General features: G+C 52.4%; 1 protein-coding gene across 4 annotated transcripts in view; it reads left to right on the top strand.

Annotated features, from left to right (window-relative positions):
- The window catches only part of CEP72 (centrosomal protein 72), a 34916-nt gene extending 21620 nt beyond the window's left edge, over window positions 1-13296 (top strand). For 2 of the 4 annotated variants that reach the window (XM_007961084.3, XM_073014875.1), the window contains 6 exons: window positions 54-355; window positions 1497-1632; window positions 2769-2965; window positions 6287-6413; window positions 9938-10049; window positions 12735-13296. In XM_007961084.3, the coding sequence (XP_007959275.3) occupies window positions 54-355; window positions 1497-1632; window positions 2769-2965; window positions 6287-6413; window positions 9938-10049; window positions 12735-12900 (1040 nt within the window). In that variant the 3' untranslated portion in view covers window positions 12901-13296. Of the gene's footprint in view, window positions 1-53; window positions 356-1496; window positions 1633-2768; window positions 4732-6286; window positions 6414-7371; window positions 7578-9937; window positions 10050-12734 lie in introns of those variants that run through there. The other 2 variants (XR_005237353.2, XR_012092828.1) reach the window with 2 other exon arrangements.
- The last annotated feature ends 6484 nt before the right edge of the window (window positions 13297-19780 follow it).

The raw sequence follows: 19780 nt of genomic DNA, 5'->3' as shown, positions 1-19780 counted from the left end.
ACTGCACCCAGAGAATTTGGCCTGACGCGGGCCCCGTCCTCTCTGTATTGCAGACTCTGTGGATACTGAGGACTCGGCCTCTTCTCAGAAGTTGGATTTGTCAGCAGAAATGGTGCCTGGTTCCCTGCCAGCCCCCGGAAAGTGCAGGAAGCGAAGAATGCCTGGTGGAAGATTCCAGGCGTTTTCGGACCAGGAGGGTCTGGGCTGCCTGGAGAGAACTCATGGGTCCTCCGTGGCCGCGGAGAGCCTGAGCAGACAGAACAGCTCAGGAAGCAGGAGTGGGAGGACCTTGTCTCAGCCTGAGGCCTCAGAGACTGAGGAGCAGAGGTCTCGGGGCATGACCGACACCAGAGAGGTGAGAGAAGGGCTCGGGGGCAGCAGGCCCACGGTGCCCTGTTCCTAATGTGGGGGTGGTACGGCTTTGGCAATGCCGTGATTACGCCTACGGCACTGGCCGTGTCCCAGGATAAAGGGAACCATTACACTTAGGTTTCCAGGGCGCTTGCTGCTGGGTTTTGCTGGACGTGTGCCTCTGTGCTACACGTTGCCCTTGCAGTGCTGTTCTGAGTGGAAGCCCTGTGGTGGAGAGAGGGGACTCTGCCTTACGGCGTACGGGGCGTTTGTCTCCAAAGTTGGAATCAGGCATCTTGGCCGGCTGAGCCACTGATGACCCTGTCGTGAAGGGAGGATCCTGGAGGTCGTTGTGATGAGAGACTGAGTTCCTCCGTCCTCAGGGTGGCCTAGAGGCTGGGGGGACAACTGGCACAGGCCCAGTCAGAGGTGTTGAGACACGCCTGCTGTAGACACGCACGCAGAACCCCCAGAGGGGAACAGGCAGGCTGTTCACTTAGTGCTTACCACAACGAGGGCTTCGGACTCCCAGGCAGGCAGAGGAGCGGGAAGGTGCGGAATTGTGGGACCGGGAGAGAGGCGTGGCTGGGGCTGGAAGCGGCTCCCTAGCAGCACGGGGTGGGGGGTTCCAGAGCTGGGTGGGGTGTGTTTGACGTCCCCGGCAGGTCCTGAGCTGGAAGGGAGGCAGAAATGGGGGAGGTGGGTGGTCTGTTTCAGGGTTATTGTTTGACTCTGGGCTGTTGCTGGGGACAGCGTCTGGCACGCTGCCAGCCTGACCGTGGGCGCAGGCTGCTTCCAGGGCGGCTCCCTTTCAGCGCAGGCTCCGACCATGGCCTGGGCATGTCTTCCGCTTCCCTGTCTGGGTTGAGGGAAGGAGTCTGGGGCCTCCTTGAGTTGGGAATGTGTGGGCCCCGTCCTGTCGTGTCATCGAGACCTCACTCATCCAGGACCGGTGCACCTGGCTAAGCCTCACTGGGCAGGCACTGCTAAGCCGCCCTCCACCTAGCTCAGGGCTGGGGCCTCACAGCACCTGCCCTCCCCTCCGTGGTGCGAAGGCATCCCAGGGTGTGCTCGGGGCACCTGCTGGCATTCAGGACCTCAGTTACCACACTGACACTGGCCTCATGATTTTGTTTCCATCACAGCCATCTCCCGGGTCACGCTCGGCACTACCCGGGAAGAAGACGACCCTGCAGGCGGCACTCCTGGAGACGCTCTTGGACCTAGTGGACAGGAGCTGGGGTGGCTGCAGGTCCCTGCACAGCAACGAGGCATTCCTCAGTGAGTCAGGGTGGCCGCTGCTCTTGCTCTCCAGGCAGCGTCTGTGTGGGTTCTGGGGTCCTCGGCGTGTGGTGACCTGAGAGTCATCTCAGCCCCAGGTGTCCTGTGTCCCCTCCCACAAGCGTGTGGTGGTCCCACGCCTGGGCCTCCCTGGCAGTCTCCGCCTCTCACAGTGGCCAGAGAGGGCTCTTGGGAGGCACCGCATGGGCCTGGGCCTGTGTGTCCCCCGCTGTGCTCTGGGGTGTTGGGGGGCCTGTGACCTTGTTTTGCTCAAAATGCTGTCCAAAGGGGCTTGGTTCGGAAGGTTGTGTTCACGTGGGGATTTGGAGTTTGGAAGCTGCTCAGCATCTTCTCCCCTGACGTGGACGTGTGGCCTGTGCTGGGCCTGGACTGCAGAGCTTTTGGTCGGTGTGGGGCCCAAGAGGGTGGTCCCTCCCCAGAGAGGACTTGGGTCTGTTTGATTCTGCCAGGCACACTGGGAGACCAGGAGATGCTGCGTCCCTGGGGCACCTTCTCTTTGTCCTGCAGCCTGGGGTGTGGCTGTGTGTGTCCCTCAGGAGCCTTGCCAGTGTGCTCTCCCGGCAGACCCTGGGCACAGCTCTGAGCTGTCTGAGTGCCCCTCACAGTGTTGTAGCCCCTCAGCTCCTAGAATGAGGACGCCCTGCAGTCGAAGCCCACCCGGACCCCAGCCCCGTAAACCTCCCCTCTCCCTAGGCTGGTGTCCTGCGGGAGCCTCCTGAGCTTGTCGTCGGTGGCAGGGGGACTGTCCCAGGCCCAGGCCACTGTCCCAGTGTGGGGTTGCCAGCTGGCGTCTGCACTGCTGTTTCCACACAGGGCGGTTGGTGCTCGTGGAAGACGCAGCGAGTTGCGGCGGTACCACTGAAACCTTGAGGCGCAGCGGCCCCTATTTGCCCCTTTTCTTGGGGTTACCTCTTCTCTTTCTTCAGTTCCCACCCTGCCCGTGTGTGGACGCACAGAGCCTGAGGTGGTTTTGTGGCGCCAACACCCCGTTGCCCCCTCCCTGCCTGCCGTCTTTTTGAAGCATCGTCTGTGAGATTCAAAACATACTGAGCTGATTGTTTATGTGTCATCCTTTAAGCCTGAGTGCTAATGTAATATTTGATTTTCACTCCTAGCTCAGGCAAGACACATCTTGTCATCTGTTGAAGAATTCACAGCGGCTCAGGACGGCTCTGCGACGGTGGGTGCAGACGTGGGCTCCCTGGCTCTGGAGAGTAAGTCCCTGCAAAGCCGCCTTGCTGAGCAGCAGCAGCGGCATGCCCAGGAGATGAGCGAGGCGACGGCAGAGCTGCAACGCACACGCCAGGAGCTGGTGAGCCCGCCCTGGCGCCGTGTCTGTGTCCACGTGACTGGGGGAAACACGGCTTTGACTTCCAGGAACGAGGGCAGCTCCTTGAGGCCATACTGTCCCAACCGCCATCTCTGCAGCCCCACGTCTGCCCTTCCTGCCCGGGACCCGGCCACCCCCAGGAACGTGGCCCTGCCCTGTCTCACAACAGGCCTGGAGCACTTTGGAGACAGCCGTGGCGCTGGCCACCTTCTCTCCTTGGAGGGGCTGGGCTGGGGAGGCGGGCAGGGGTGACGCCAGCTGGAGACGATCTTTAGTCCCCTGTCCTCTGGCGCAGTCTCCCCCGTCCCCTCCCGAGAGGTCCAGTGTACCAGGTGATCGCAGGGTCCCTGCTGCTGCCCAGCCTGTGCGTCCTCCCCCGGACCACCGGGCGCTGCGGGAGCCAGGCCTGGACGTGACTTTGTCTTGCTGACCCGTCTCTCAGGGCCTCGAATTGGAGACAGCTGAGGCCACTCTCCTTTTACGAAGGAGATGACGGCCAGTGTTCCATGGCGAGCTGGGGCTACAGGGCAGGTTACCCCAAAATGAACAGCTGAAAACCCACATTTATCCCCTTGGATTTCTGTGGGTCGGGCCTGAGGCTCAGCTCAGCTCAGCTCAACCAGGTGCGTCTGGCTCCGTCTCAGCCGTGGGCCAGGGCCCCCGGCTCGTCTGAGGCCTCGTGGGGCAAGATCCTCCCAGGCTCCCTCCACACTGCAAGGGCCTCCCCATGGGCTGCTGGCGTCCTCAGGACAGGGAGCTGATGGTCAGAGAGCCACACCCAGACAGAAGCCGCCCTCCGGGAGTCCTGGTGTGAGGGCAGAGCCATGTGAGGAGGTGCACACCCACAGGGGCCTTGTTAGCCTCTGTAAAATGGGAGTGAAGTCGGCCCGGGACGGCTTCGAAAACTGCCTCTGAACTTATCTGACAAGTACATACTATCTGTTTTGTGGGAACCTACATCTCAGAGATCCCACACAGCGCTTCCTCTTTAGAGAAGAAAAAGTACAGATGACAAAACAACACAGGCAGTCTCTGATTAAACGCACATGCCCTTCCCACCGCCGCCCCCGGCCGGGTCTGGAAGCCTCAGCACGTGGCCTTCATCTGGAAGCCTCTGTATTTCAACACACGTGGGTCCCATCCCCCGTCCAGAAGTCTCTGCATTAAACACATGTCCCCCTGTCCAGATGCCTCAGTATTTAAACACACGTGGCCCCCATCTGGGAGCCTCTGTTTTGACACACGTGGCCCCCGTCTGGAAGCCTCTGTTTAGACACACGTGGCCCCCGTCTGGAAGCCTCTGTTTAAACACACGTGGCCTCTCCTCTGGAAGCCTCTGGATTTAAGAACATGTGGCCCCTTCTCTGGAAGCTTCTGTATTTAAACACATGTGGCCCCCGGTCTGGAAGCCTTTGTACTTAACACACGTTGGCCCGCTGTCTGGAAAGTGAGCTGGGCGCCATCACCGATGATGTCTTTTCTGTGGGACGCAGCTGGGCACACCCCTTGCCCTTCTGAGCCTGGGACCAGACGGAGCTGACAGGTGGAGCCCGAAGGTGTGCTGAGCGCCAGTGTCACCGGGGGTGGGAGTCACGTGCACCTGTGGCTGCTGTGGACGCCTGCTTTTTCGCCCTCTGCAGTTTGCCCAACCCTGTCCCTTGGGGCAGCCCTGGGCCACAGGACAGAGCAGCCCCGGTTCCCTGTCAGGACGAGTGATCGGAAGGATCTGGCAGCCCCAGGCCCCGCGGGTAAGGAGCAGTCAGTACAGTCAGGAACCCCGCAGAGGGAGCAGCCAGGCAGGCTGGTGGGCGCTGCCTTCCAGGGAGGCGCACATCCGTCACTCCAGAAGCACCCAAGTTTACTCTGCCACGTGAGGACGCGCATCCCTCGGTCGCATCAGCCTCGACCGTGCTTCCTTTGGAAGCTGCAGTCCAGTGTCCTGAGGCAAAGGTGGCCCCGTCCCAGCTGCTGTGCCTGGCACGGCCTCCGAGGTAGATGGGCTGCGCCCAGCCTGGGTGCAGTCGGTCCTCTGTTCCCTGCGCCTGCTGTGGCCTAGACTCCAAAAAATAAAAATTAAACAATTAGCTAGGCATGGTGGCACGCTCCTGTCATCCCAGCTGTTTGGGGAGGTAGAGGCAGGAGGCTCAGGAGTTGGGGGCTGCAGTGAGCTGTGATTGCTCCACTGACCTCCAGTTTGGACGACAGAGCAAGACTTTGCCTCAAAGAAACTAAAGAAAAAGAGCTGGGAGCTCACAGCCCTGCCTTAAGAGCTCACCGCGTCCTTGGGAGGCAAAACCATGAGACGTGAAGCTGCCAGGAGCTTTCTGGATGACCCAGAGCACCGCGCGGAGGGCAGGTCGTGCTGGTTGGCACCACTGCAGCAGACACCTTGGCAGAAGGCCGCAAAATGAAGAACTGGCCAGGATAAGCCTGAGGGGGACAGTCTCAGACCCAGCGATCAGCTTTCACCATGGGCGTCGGGGCCTGGCGGGCGCGTGCATGCTGAGGGGGCTGTCAGCGGGTGGGCTCACTGAGCGGAGGACAAAGTGGAGACACCCCCAGCACGAGGCTTCTGCTGTACAGACTCAGGCGCTCCCTCCCCTGGTGGCAGTGAGTTGGGGTCTGCTCAGCACCCCCGGCCCCAGGATATGCCTGCTGGTGCCTGAGAGAGCAGCAGCCTGGATCCCTGGGTGCCCTGGTCGCAGCTGCTGGCAGCTTGGATGGCTCACACCTCACCAGGCGCCCTGGGGCCGGGGAGGGGCAGAGGCTGCCATGTGGCTGCAGGCATGGCCCTTTCCCCTCCTTGATGACAGCTCGTCCTGTGTTCTGGGTCTTCTCCATACTTTGAGGATGTGAAAGGAGCTAGAACAAAAGGGGGTTCCTGCAGGGCCACCTGTGCCTCACACTGGCACCAAGGCCTGGGACCCACAGTGTCTGTGAGGGCGTCCTGGAAGAGGCAGGGCTCCCCCAGCCACCACCGGCTGCCCTGCCCAGCATCAGGCCTGCGGGTCCTGCTGGAGCACATGCCTCAGGGAGACTCCGGCGTGGGGCTTTCACAGGGCTGGGGCGCTCCTTTCCATCCCTCTCCTCACTCGCCCCTCCCCTGAGGGTGCTGCAGGGCTGGGCAGGGCGGGCTGGGGGCAGGGAGATGTGCCATGAAACCGAATTATTGCCTTTCATATCGTGACTCCAAGTATGCAGAAGGAACCCTCTGGGGATTCTCAGAAGGTTTCAGTTTTATTTTCTATACACATTTTACTGAATTTGACTTGTGCATTTTAAGTGTATTTTCTGTGTCCCCAGGATGATTTGAGACAACATTTAGATAAATCTTTGGAAGAGAACAGTAGCTTAAAGTCGCTTTTGTTGAGTATGAAAAAGGAAGTGAAGAGTGCAGACACTGCAGCCACGTTAAATTTACAGATTGCTGGTAAGTTTGGTCATTTTGTAAACTGTAAGTGTTCAAATGTGCCTAGGTAATGAGGAAGGCGAGCAGCAGCAGACGCAGTTGGTAAGTGGGGAGCCGAGTCCCTGCCTTGCTGGCTGGCGTGGAGGCTGCCGTGGCTGGAGTTTATGGCACACACGCGTGTCTGGGGCAGTCCTGGCGTGGATGTGGGAGGTAAGGGCACCTCTGTCCTCCCCCTGCCCGGCCGTCCTCCCCTCAGCACAGGGTGTCAGGGCTGCAGCTGCTGGAGCGGCCTGGTCACTGTGGGATTCGCTGCTCCTGTCTGGCGTCCTCCCACGGTTATGCTGCCATCGAATTGGTGAATGAGCCTGTTGCCCAGCGTCTCAGCGTTACAGATTAGGGTTGCATTTCTGGTGAACCCGTTTCTCCCGAGCAGGCCTGCTGTGGTCACTGTTTCATCCAGATCCAGATCTTTCTCATTTCCCTCTCTTCACTTTTTTTGTTCTATTTTGCTATTTTTACAAAAGCGTTTTCAGTATTTCAAGTTCAGATACCTGGATTTTAAATAAGGAAATGCCGACGGAGTCTGCTGTCCATGGTAACCTTCTCAGTGTGGCATGGAGTTTCTTGGAAGTTTTAACTCATACTTCCCTGAGAATGACAAGTGGAGCATCTTTTCCTGGTCTAACCTCTCAGGGGCTCACGGGCTTTTTCTTGAAGTCCAGGTAGTAACTGTTCCAGGGCGCGTGGGCCTCATGGTGTCTGTCCCAACCAGCTGTGGCCTTTGTGGCAGGGAGGCAGCCGCAGATGAGGCCTGTGGCCGCTCTCTCCTCTGAGGCAGTGTCTCCTCACATCTTTCGCCTGTTGGTTTTTATTGGGTTGTTTTATTGAGTGGTAAGAGTTCCTTAGAGTCTTCTTTTTTATTTATAAATTTTGCTTTTCTATCTTCTGTTTCTTTAAGACATTGTTATGTTTACAACAGGTCCTTGAATAACTGTTCATTCAACATCATTTCGTCGGAAAGGTGATGAGAAAAAACAATCAGTTCTCTGCCCGGGAGAACTGTGTGTGTGGCTTGCTCTCCCGGCTCCGTGGTTTCTCTGGGGGCGCTGGTGTCCTCCCATGCCCCGAGGCCGTGCACACCAGGGCGTTGGCGTGTCCGACCCGTCCCATCCCGAGTGAGCGCAGGTACGAGCCGCCTGCTGTGCGATGACGTCTGATCAGGGCTGGTCCCCGCTCCACGCCCTGAGCCGCTGGGATGGGCTGCAGCAGTAAATTATGATCTAACTTGTCTTTATTACTCGGTCTTAAATGTATGCATTGCTTCCATTTATTTTAATGTTTACTATTAGAGGTGTTTTGGTCTTTGGCGGTTTGGTGATGTTCTTGTGACTAGAAATTGCTCTGGGAGCATCACTCTTGCTCCCGTTGGCAGCCTGTGTGGATGGTGAATTCGGCTTCGTTCTACGGTGGTTGCTTTGCTTTGTGGCTGTTTCCGGAACCATCAGCACGAAGCGAGGACTTGCTGGACTTTCCCTTACACTCCTGCTTAGCAACTTCACTTGCCGTGTGAATTTTTTATTTTATTGCTAATTCTTCCCCGAGTTCAGACCTCTCTTTTCTGACATTTCTGATTGTGACTTACGTTGTTTTTTGTTTCTTCTGTCATTTCCTTTTTGTCTTCAGCTTATTTTGAAACAGTGGTTCTGGTGTGGGTCCATTCTGGGGGCGTGGCTTTCACTGTGGTAGGGCTGTTCTTGTGCCCTAACCTTTTGCCTTACAGAAACTGGGATTTGGCTTCAGTACTTTCTGCTTCTTTTTTTGTTTTGTTTTGTTTTGTTTTGTTTTGTTTTGTTTTGTTTTTTGAGACGGAGTCTTGCTCTGTCGCCCAGGCTGGAGTGCAGTGGCCAGATCTCGGCTCACTGCAAGCTCCGCCTCCCGGGTTCACGCCATGCTCCTGCCTCAGCCTCCCGAGTAGCTGGGACTACAGGCACCCGCCACCTCGCCCGGCTAGTTTTTTGTAATATTTAGTAGAGACGGGGTTTCACCGTGTTAGCCAGGATGGTCTCGATCTCCTGACCTCGTGATCCACCCGTCTCCGCCTCCCAAAGTGCTGGGATTACAGGCTTGAGCCACCGCGCCCAGCCTACTTTCTGCTTCTTTTTACATGAAAATTATGCTTCTGAATTTCAAGGAGGCAGGGTCAGGGCACCTTTTCTGACCTCATGGATCAAGGATAGGGCAGTCTCCTTTTGGGGATTCTCAGGCCCTGTTCTCTCCTCCACCCTTCTCTGATGCCGTCGTCCTGGTTGACCTTGACCCTGACCCCACACCAGCTGTTCCTCTTGGTGCAGGCTCTGTTGTAGAAGGGACCAGGCAGGTCAGCTCTGGGGGATCGCAGGGCTGCCTCAGCTTTTCCAGACTGCACAGGGGCCCCTGGCCTCACCCTCATGGGAGGGGCAGAGCTGTGGTTTCCTGGTTGGCCCACTGGGTTTCCCAGAGAGCAAGGGCACTTGGGGGCTGTCCCATTCTCAGAGCTGACGGCCACGGCCACCCCCTGCTGATGGCTGCCTCACCCCCGCAGAAGTGGACGTGATGTGTGACTTGTGGCCGTTGGGGGTTTGTCCCAGCCTCTTGTGTTTGGGGTCCCAAGGCTTCCTTGCCCCTGGGATGCTGCAGTGTTGTCCTTGGGGTTCTGGTTTTGCTATCTAAGGACTCTTGGTTTGACCACCATGGGGACTGGAAGGTCCCGAAACTGTGCCGCCCTGCGTCTCCTTCATTCCTGCCCTCTGTGAACATGTCCGTGGACATAGACTCCACGTGGCGTGGCCTTTACACTGTGGATGCTGCTGCGGCACTGCTGCCTTGTGGGTGAGAAGAGCCTGCCATCGGTGTTACCGTCACGTTTGCCCACCACCTTCCCCCCCGGCTCTCTCACTGCCTCTGTCATGTGTGGTTTTGCAAGAGTGTGTCCACGTGTGGGTTTATTTGTATCCCATGTTTGGATCTGGGGAGCCACTAAATAGTATCTCTCTTTTCCTCTTGCGCTGGAAATCCAGAAACAGGCGGGAATTAGTAGATGGAAACCAGCCACATTTTCACTCACTGATGGATGCAGAGTCAGAGGGCACTTGGGAGACCTGTGGCCACTGTGGGCTGCTTAGTGCTTTTCCCGAAACCCACAGGCCCTGCCTTCAGGGGTAGAGTGTGCTTCCTGGTGGAGGAGAAACCAGCAGACAGGCCAGTGGAGGGGCTGCCAGCCGGTGCTGCCTCTCCCTGCCCTCACACAGGGATGTGGCTCCGTGGGGGCCTGTGGAGGGCAGACCACACAGCTTCAGCCTGGGGAGGGCCCAGGGTAGAAACAGCACAGGGTGGGGCCGTGGCATTCATGCTTGCCCTGTCTTTGAGTCTCGTTAAAACTGATCTTTTCCAGCTATATTCTTTTTCTGGTAACCAAGATCTAGTTTAAATGTAGAATTGTTTTCATTTTCAAAATGCATGAATGAGTTTTACTAAATAATGGTACTTTTTCTTTCTTTCTCTTTCAGGACTTCAAACAAGTGTGAAGAGGCTGTGTGGTGAGATTGTGGAACTGAAGCAGCACCTGGAGCACTACGACAAGATCCAGGAGCTCACGCAGATGCTGCAGGAGAGCCACAGGTGCCTGCCCATGAGGCTTGGGTGGGCCCCGGAGGGGAGGAGGCCCAGGCACAGGGAGGGTGGGGCCGGACTGGGTCACACCCAGAAGGCACAGAGGAGCAGCTCCTGAGTCTTGGCCGATGATATCCAGGACCCACTGCTGATTTGAAACTTCCATAAACTTTCCTCTCTGAAAACTGAGGCCCTTCCTGCTGTTGGATGTGTGAGCCATGGATCATGAAGTGTGACCCATGAGGTGTGACTGTGAGGTGTGGACTGTGAGGTCTGGCCATGAGGTGTGACTGTGAGGCATGGACTGTGAGATGGGACTGTGAGGTATGTGACCATGGGGTGTGGGCTGTGAGGTATCAACCCTGAGTGTGAGGTGTGAGTGTGACTGTGAGGGGCGTGGACTGTAAGATGTGACTGTGAGGTGTGACTGTGAGGTGTGACTGTGAGGTGTGACCGTGAGGTGTGGACCGTGAGGTGTGACCGTGAGGTGTGACTGTGAGGTGTGACCGTGAGGTGTGGACCGTGAGGTGTGACCGTGAGGTGTGACCGTGAGGTGTGGACCGTGAGGTGTGGACCGTGAGGTGTGACCGTGAGGTGTGGACTGTGAGGTGTGACCGTGAGGTGTGACCGTGAGGTGTGACCGTGAGGTGTGGACCGTGAGGTGTGACTGTGAGGTGTGGACTGTGAAGTGTAGACCGTAAGGTGTGACTGTGAGGTGTGACTGTGAAGTGTAGACCGTGAGGTGTGACTGTGAAGTGTAGACTGTGAGGTGTGACTGTGAGGTGTGACTGTGAAGTGTAGACTGTGAGGTGTGACTGTGAGGTGTGGACTGTGAAGTGTAGACCGTAAGGTGTGACTGTGAAGTGTGACTGTGAAGTGTAGACCGTGAGGTGTGACTGTGAAGTGTAGACTGTGAGGTGTGACTGTGAGGTGTGACTGTGAAGTGTAGACCGTGAGGTATGACTGTGAGGTGTGACTGTGAGGTGTGACTGAGGCATGGCTGTGAGGTGTGACTGTGAATTGTGAATGTGAGGTGTGGAGTGTGAGGTGCGGACTGTGAGGCATGACTGTGAGTTGTGACTGAGGCATGACTGAGGTGTGACTGAATTGTGAATGTGAAGTGTGGACTGTGAGTTGTGGACTGTGCGGTGTATGACCTGCATGCAGTGTGACCAGGGGAGACAGGCACATGAGAGATGGTCGGGCATGGCGGGGCAACCTGGTTCCCCTGGGCAGCTGTGCTTCCCCCTTCACTGCAGTTCGTGTTCAGTTGGAAACATGGAGATTTCACCTTTACTCCCTGGCTATAGGGGGATGGTTAGAAGGGGGCTGGGTGTGAGGGGATCTTCAAGGCAGAATCTTAGTTCGTCTTTAAAGAATTGTGTGCTGGGAAGTGGTTGGAAGCTGGGTGCAGAAAGGAAGAGGCGAACTGCTGGAGGAGGCAAGGACAGGTTGCTCTGGGCGGTTTTGTGGGTGCTGTTGTGTGAACCCCTGTTCCTGTGGCCTCAGCAGGGAAGGCTGCTCTGGTCAGTTCCCCTCCCCCTCCCATTCCCTCTTCCTTTCCCCCCATCTCCCAATCCTCCTCCCTCCCCTAGTCCTCAGGCTGAGGCTGCCACACTCACCTGGGTTCGAATACAGTCTGGACATAGGTGTAGCCAGGCTCTGCCCCTTCCAGGATAAAGGCCACAGACCCCCGTGGGCCCATCACAGTTAAGTTATAGAGGGGAAGGGTCCTGAAAAGACTGGGCCAAGAGATGCAGCGGCGCAGAAGGAAGGGAACTGTGGCAGCCATGGGTGCAGTGCACACAGTTGTGGGCAGGGCCACGTCACTCCCTGGAACCTGGCAGGCCTGTCTGTGGCAGGTCAGGGTAGAGTTGGGGGTCATGCTCCTTGAGCACTGTCCTGGACGTGGACAAGGTAGGGTCACAGCTCCCAAACACGGTGGGATCAGGCTTCTGCCCCCAGGATTCATGCTGGCTTCATCCAGTCTTGACCTGCGGCTCTTTTGGTGTCCAAGCAAACAGGACCTGGCCCTGCACAGTGGTCCCATCAGTGGGGTGCCCATCTCTGTAGCTAATGTGGCTGAGGTCAGTAGGCCTTGCCTTGTCTAATACTTGTAATGCCCTGAGTATTCTCAATTCATTGCTGACTGGGTGAGCAGGGCAATTTGGAAATGACAAAGTTGGCAAAATGCAATAGCACTTTATTTCTAAAATAAAAATGGTCAAAAGCATTAAAAACTAGGACTCTTCTATTACACTATTACGATGTCAAAATTATTATATTTGACTGGGAATTAGAAATATTTCAGTCCCTGTATCCTTTCTAGAATTAGAACATTGTTTTGCTAGCCATGAAGTTTATCATCCTCTTCTCATAAAACTGGGTGTAGCTGGAATAGCAGAGGCGCCATTCAGTCACTCATTAGCCCGTTCAGCTCCTTCATTCATTCCATAGGTGTGAGCAGCACCTCCAAGGCTGCTCCCAGGGGTCAGGGCAGTGGTTGGGAAGGGAGGAGGCAGGTGGGCGGTAGCCAGTGGGACACAGAAGGTGATGGGGCCACAGAGACAGGTCTGTGTGCAGGGCCAGGGCAGCTTCGTGCCCGTGCAGGGAGGTGGGCAGGCCCAGCAGGTGAGGGCGACACCACTGGAGAGGACGGAAGTGCCAAGAAGCTTCTCCCCTGTCGTTCTGCAGCTCCCTGGTCAGCACCAATGAACGCCTGCTGCAGGAGCTGAGCCAGGTGCGGGCGCAGCACAGAGCCGAGGTGGAGCAGATGCACTGGAGCTACCAGGAGCTCAAAAAGACCATGGCCCTGTTTCCACACAGCAGCACCAGCCAAGGTGGCTGCCAGGCCTGCTGACTGCTGCCGAGAAGCTGGGCCGCCCCTTAAGCTCCTTGCTAAGATGACATCGTCTGCACCTTTGTTCTTCTTTACTGAGTGTACTGGCTGGCAAGAGTTCTCTCTTCTGTTTGTAATTATTTAGGATTTTTGGAATGTATTCAGGGCCTGTAGCATGGTTTTCTAAAGCACTTCCTAAAATGATATGATTACTCCAAGCCCTTTGCATGTTTTCAGACAAAACACATTGACATATTTTAAGACAAACTGACCATTAATCTTTTATCCAGTATCCTGAGATGAAGTAAATGCAGTGTTTTACTGCCTGATGTGAAAGAGAGCTACGTATGATCATTAAAGAAAATAATTTTCTGTGTAACAAGCAATCTTTAATAAACCAATACATTGTTCTGAAAAGTTATTTTTTAAGTGGCTGTATACAAATTGTAACTGAGTTTGTCATTGAGTTATTTTATAGAACAAGCTGTGCACCATGATAGGTGAGCGGGAATAATTAAGTTCAAAGACGTAACACAAGTAACACTTATAGATGTGGGGGAAAAAAACCTTGAAAATACTGTCTTATGATATTAACATATCACAGCAAAAACATCTACCCAAGCCCTGGCGCGCTCTCTTGTTTGCAGTGTAGTTCTGAAAATTACATCATAATAGGACACTAAACTAGATTTTTAGTTTGGAAACTTCGTATCTTATGTCATACTTGCTGTGATTGGTAAAACAAGGTCATTTTTTAAAAATGACGTTTAACTGATATTGGGAAGAATGAGCAGGCCTAAGAAGAAAATGCAGTGTGCTAGCTGTGTGTGTGTGCACTTGCTGTGTGTGTGCACTTGGTTTGTGTGTGCTAGCTCTGTGTTCGTGTGGTTACTGTGTCAGCCGTGTGTGTGCTTGTATGGGTGTGTGTGCATGCATTCGCCTTATCTGTGTGCTGGCTGTGTGTATGCACACGTGTGTGTGCTGTGTGTGTGCATACTTTGTGTGTGTGTGCTGTGTGTGCACACTTGCTGTATGTGTGCTGTGTGTGTGCACACTTGTGTGTGCTAGCTGTGTGTGTGCACACTTGCTGTATGTGTGCTAGCTGTGTGTGTGCACACTTGCTGTATGTGTGCTAGCTGTGTGCTGTGTGTGTGTGCACGCTTGTGTGTGCTAGCTGTGTGTGTGCTAGCTGTGTGTGCTGTGTGCACGCTTGCTGTGTGTGTGCTGTGTGTGCACATGTGTGCTGTGCACACTGCTGTGTGTGCACACTTGCTGTGTGTGCTAGCTGTGTGTGTGCACACTTGCTGTGTGTGTACACTTGCTGTGTGTGTGCTAGCTGTGTGTGCACACTTGCTGTGTGTGCACTAGCTATGTGTGCACACGTGTGTGTGCTAGCTGCGCACACTTGTATGTGTGAGCTGTGTGTGCGTTCTTGCTGTGTGCGCTTGCTGTGTGTGCACCTGGTTTGTGTGTGCTAGCTCTGTGTTCGTGTGGTTACTGTGTCAGCCGTGTGTGCACTTGTACGGGTGTGTGTGCATGCATTCGCCTTATCTGTGTGCTAGCTGTGTGTGTGCACACTTTGTGTGTGCTAGCTGTGTGTGCACACTTGTGTGTGCTAGCTGTGTGTGCACGTGTGTGCGTGCACTTGCTATGTGTGTGCTAGCTGTGTGCACACTTTGTGTGCTAGCTGTGTGTGTGCACTTGCTATGTGTGTGCTAGCTGTGTGTGTGCACACGTGTGTGCGCTAGCTGTGTGTGCTGTGTGTGCACACTTTGTGTGCTAGCTGTGTGTGCTGTGTGTGCACACTTTGTGTGCTAGCTGTGTGTGCTGTGTGTCCACGTGTGTGTGTGCTAGCTGTGTGTGCACACGTGTGTGCTAGCTGTGTGCTGTGTGTGCACACTTTGTGTGCTAGCTGTGTGTGCTGTGTGTCCACGTGTGTGTGTGCTAGCTGTGTGTGCTGTGTGTGTGCACACTTGCTGTATGTGTGTGTGCTAGCTGTGTGTGTGCACTTGCTGTGTGTGCTAGCTGTATCTGCTAGCTGTGTGTGCATGCACTTGCAGTGTGTGCTTGTGTGTATAGCTAGCTTTGTGTGTGTGTGTGTGTGTGTGTGTGTGTGGGGATTGTATCTCTAGGGAAGTCAGAGGTGGGACTCTGCTGTCTCCTCCCCAAAGAGGACTTGCTGGTTTTCAGGCTGCCCTCTTGTGTCACCTCTGTCCAGTTGTGGTCATAGCAGGAAAATGTGTCATACCAAATTTACTTTCTGTAGGGTTGGGATGGAGTTGTCATCACATAATTTATGTATGTAAGAGTATTAGAAGATGTTACTATTAGTCCACCTTAAGCTTATAGATGCTTACCTCGTTTGGGTTTCATTGAGCTTCTTGGACCTGTGAGTTCATATTTTTCATCAAATTTGGCAAAGTTTCAGCCACTATTCATATTTCTTGTCTGACCCCGTCTCTCTCTCACTCCTCCCTCCCTGCCCCTGTGTGGGGGCAGCTTTCTGTTAGACTGTGATACTGTCTCACGGGTCACTAAACTGGATGCTTTTTCATCCTTGTTCTCTCATCCTTTCCTTGACGGTTTTATTGTCCTGTTGAGAGGCTTACTAATCTTTTCTTCCACTTGCCTAATTTTATGTTAAGCTTGTATAGTGAATTTTTTATATCAGAAATTAGATATATTTTTAGTTCTAAAATTCCATTTGAGGCCGGGCAGGGTGGCTCACACCTGTAATCCGAGCACTTTGGGAGGCTGAGGCAGGAGGATCACTTGAGGCCAGGGGTTTGAGGCCAGTGTGGCCAACCTGGCAAAACTCCATCTCTGCTAAAAATGAAAACTAGCCAGGTGTGGTGGTGTGCACCTGTAGTCCCCAGATTCTTGGGGGGCTGAGGCAGGAGAATCGTTTGAACCCGGGAGGCGGAGGTTGCAGTGAGCCGAGATTGCACCACTGCACTCCAACCTAGACGACAGAGCAAGACTCTGTCTCAAAAAAAAAAAAAAAAAATCCATTTGATTCTTTTTATCAGTTTTATATCCCATTATTTTCATGTTTCCATTAACTCCTTAACCTCGTTTTTAACAGATTTACTAGACATTCCCAGCTGTTCCAAAGTGGTTGTACCAGCAGGCCCGACTGCTAGTTGTGTATGACCACGTCTGCCGGTCCATGCTGTCAGCACCCATTGCCTGAAATATTAGCCCCTTCACTCTGGAGGGTGTGGGGTAGACCTTCTGGCTTCATTGGCTTCTCTCTGTTCAGCACCTTTTCACAGGATTTCCTGTTTGTAAAGTACCTATTCAAGTATTTTCCCTACTTTTCTATTGGATGGCCTGTCTCATTTATTTGCAGGTGTTATTTATGATTCTGGATAGTAGTGTTTTGTGAGTTACATTTGCAAACAGCTTTTCTTGTCTTTTTACTTTAATGGTGTCTTTTAAGATAAATTTTAAACTTTAATGTGGCCCAATATATCAATATTTTGTTTCATGATTAAAGCATTTTGGATACTAATTTTTCATAATCTTTACTCTGCCTTAATCATAAAGATACTCTGTTATCTTCCAAAAGATTTATAGTTTTGTCTATTTTGGATTTTAGATATAGATTCTACCCAGAATTGATTTTTGTGCCTGTTTTGAAGGTTAAGGATCCAGTTTCATTGTGTTGCGGACATAAGCCCAGTTTTCCCAGCCGTGGCCGCTGAAGACCTCTTTGTCAGGGTGACTCCTGTGTCTGTTTCCGCGTCTGCTTGTCTGTCGCTGCCGACACCACACACACTCGGTGCATACTTCCATCTTATGTTAGGATGTCTTGGCTGTTTTTGACCCTTTACATTTCATACATTTTAGAACTAGCTGGTTGAGTTGGGATTTTGTTTGGGGTTGTATTGAGCCTGTAGATCAACTTGGAATCATTGACATACTTGTAATACCGGGTTTTACAAACCCTGAATACGGTATCTGTCTCTCCAAATGATAGCTCTCCTTCAGCGGGTGTTAATACAGCCTGATACTTTTCACAGTGGTCTCGTATGTCTTTTGTTTTTTTTTTGTTTTTTTTTTTGAGACGGAGTCTGGCTCTGTCGCCCAGGCTGGAATGCAGTGGCCGGATCTCAGCTCACTGCAAGCTCCGCCTCCCGGGTTCCCGCCATTCTCCTGCCTCAGCCTCCTGAGTAGCTGGGACTACAGGCGCCGCCACCTCACCCGGCTAGTTTTTTGTATTTTTTAGTAGAGACGGGGTTTCACCGTGTTCGCCAGGATGGTCTCGATCTCCTGACCTCATGATCCGCCCGTCTCGGCCTCCCAAAGTGCTGGGATTACAGGCTTGAGCCACCGCGCCCGGCCGTCTTTTGTTACATTTAATCCTAGGTCCTTGTTATTTTGTGATGCTGTTTTTAAAACCGTGCTTGGATTTCATTTCCTTTATGTGTTGCCATTTCATGAAAATTCAATTTTTGTGTATTAATTTGTATCTAGCAATCTAGTAATTTTAATCATTTGCCTGTAGCTGTTTTCTCATTTTTAGGCACACAGTCATGTTTTCTATGAGTAATGGGGTTTCTTTCCCATTCCTGTTACTCTGGATTTTTACTTTAGGTTTTTATTTTTGTTTTGTTTTTTGCTTCTCTACACTGGTCGGAACCCCTAGTGCAATGCTGATTAGAGGTGGTACCAGAGTGGGTATCATTGTCTTCTTCCTGATATTCAAAGGGGTGATAAATTCTCACCATTTATCCACTTGTAATAGTTTTTTTTTGTTTTAAAGCTGCTTCTGTCAATAATTCGCATAAAGAATGGATGAATTTTATCACTTTTTCTGCAACGATTGGGATGACCACATGATTTTTATCATTTAATGTATTGATGTGGTTAATGACCATAATTTGCTGCTGTTAAAAATAAACCTTGAATTTCTGAGATAAATCCAACTTAATAATTATAGATTTTCTTTTACATACATATTGTTGTATTTGGTTTGTTAATATTTTGTTTAGCATTTTGTGGCCCAGTTATACTACCTACCACCTGTGTTCGGGCCCTGATTTCCTCGTCTATAAAATGGGGAAATAGTGCCTTCCTCACAGGGTTGTTGTGAAGGTAAAATGAGTTAGTATGAATAGAACTCTCGGGCAGCATCTGGTGCATCCTGAGCACTGGGTAGCTGCGTGCTCTAATACAGTGGTTAGTATCTCTCTTCACGGGTGATGGCCACTTATGATTTTCCTTTGTAATGCTCTTCTTGTCAGGATTCGTGTCTTTTCACCACCGTAAAATGAGCTACATTGTGCATTCTTTCTACATTCTCTAGGAGAATTTATTTAATATTATAATTATTTATTCCATGGATGTTTAATGGAATTTGCTGGTGAAGTCACTTGTGCCTGGAACTTTCTTTGTCAGGAGGTTTGACTACTGATCCAGTATAACTCAGTGTTCCAGGATGTGGCAGAGCTGTTCACACAGACCATCCTTATGTCCCCCTTGCCTTTACGCTGCATATCCGTGAGTTGGGTTGGGCCGTGTGACTACTGAGCAACAGCCTGTGCGTGGGACTGAGGTGAGTCATTTCAAGGCCAGAGCAGTGGGAGCTGGTGCGTCACTTTGATAGCTTCCCTACCAGTGACCTGGGCAGCCGCATCACAGGATTAGGAAGGCAGTTTGTCTTCTGTTGGAAGAGATCTCTTGTTATTCCTGAAGTTGGACGTTGTGTGAGTAATAAATTTTGTGTGTCCAGCCACTGAGGTGTCGGGTTTTCTACTGTCGCTGGCAGTGACTTCCCCTAAGTCGCAAGGCTGAGCAGGCTTTCCATTTCTTTTGGAGTTAGTTTTTATATGTTATGTGTCTCTAAGAATTGGTCCATATTGTCTTAATTTTCCATTTTGGGGGATATAACACACATAATTTGAATGGCTTCAGCATTTGAAGTTGTATGTGTCCCTGTAACAGAGACGTAGGGACAGTTGTGTCCCTTCAAGCAAGACCTTGCTATCCAGGGGCAAGGAGTGTAGGGGCAGAGACCATCTCTAGCCGCCATGCTGTCAGGCTGTGCCTGGGCTCGAGCTGAGGACACACTCATCCAGGCAGCTGCAGCCGGTGTCCAAGCAGGCAGGGCCTGGACCTAATGCGAACCACAGGGAGCTCCCTAGCAGGCCATCTCCAGAGCCTCCCTGAGGCCTCCTCCCCTTGCGCTGTTCAGGGGCATTCCTCATCAGTGAGCCTTTTGTGATACAAAGGCCACCTCAGCATCTGCCTCCCGGGGACCCAGCCCATTCTTGGCCATTCTTCATATTCGTTGTTTGAACTTTCTCTTCAGTCCTTTCAAAAAAACACCCTTTGCCTCCATTTTCTTTTCAATTTCTGATCTGATCTATCATTAGCCATGCTGAAATAACAAATAAATATGGGTGAAAATATTATTTTATCGATTTTCCTGTTCTGTTTCTTTCTCTTGTTTTATCAGTGAATCTGATTGATCCGCCATCTAATTAGTTTAAATCTGCCATCTTATTTTGTGCTGTTTGTTCTATTCCATGATTTTTTCCCTCTCCACTTTTGCCACTTTTAGGTGATCTGTCATCCACATGTCCCTCTGCTCATTTGGAGATTGGGTACTCCGCTTCTGTTCTGTTCTTACAGCATGTGTGCGTTTAGTCCATGTTCTCACCCACCCCTGGGGTTCCTTGAGCGCGAGACGCGCATCCCTCCCCATGCTCCTGTTCTGCTCACCTGTGGGGGTTCCCAAGTATTTTTATGGAATATTTTAACCTCACAAAGTATTGATATAGTTACTGTTAATTTGGAGTTATTGACCTATTTATTCTCTTTGCTCCACTTTCTTCACAAACCAGACATGCCATTTGAGATCACCTTTGCTTTCTGCATTTAGAATTTCTCTTAA

This window comes from Chlorocebus sabaeus, chromosome 4 (assembly GCF_047675955.1).
Source record: "Chlorocebus sabaeus isolate Y175 chromosome 4, mChlSab1.0.hap1, whole genome shotgun sequence".
Lineage (NCBI taxonomy): Eukaryota > Metazoa > Chordata > Mammalia > Primates > Cercopithecidae > Chlorocebus > Chlorocebus sabaeus.
This window is presented reverse-complemented; position numbering and strand designations above follow the sequence as displayed.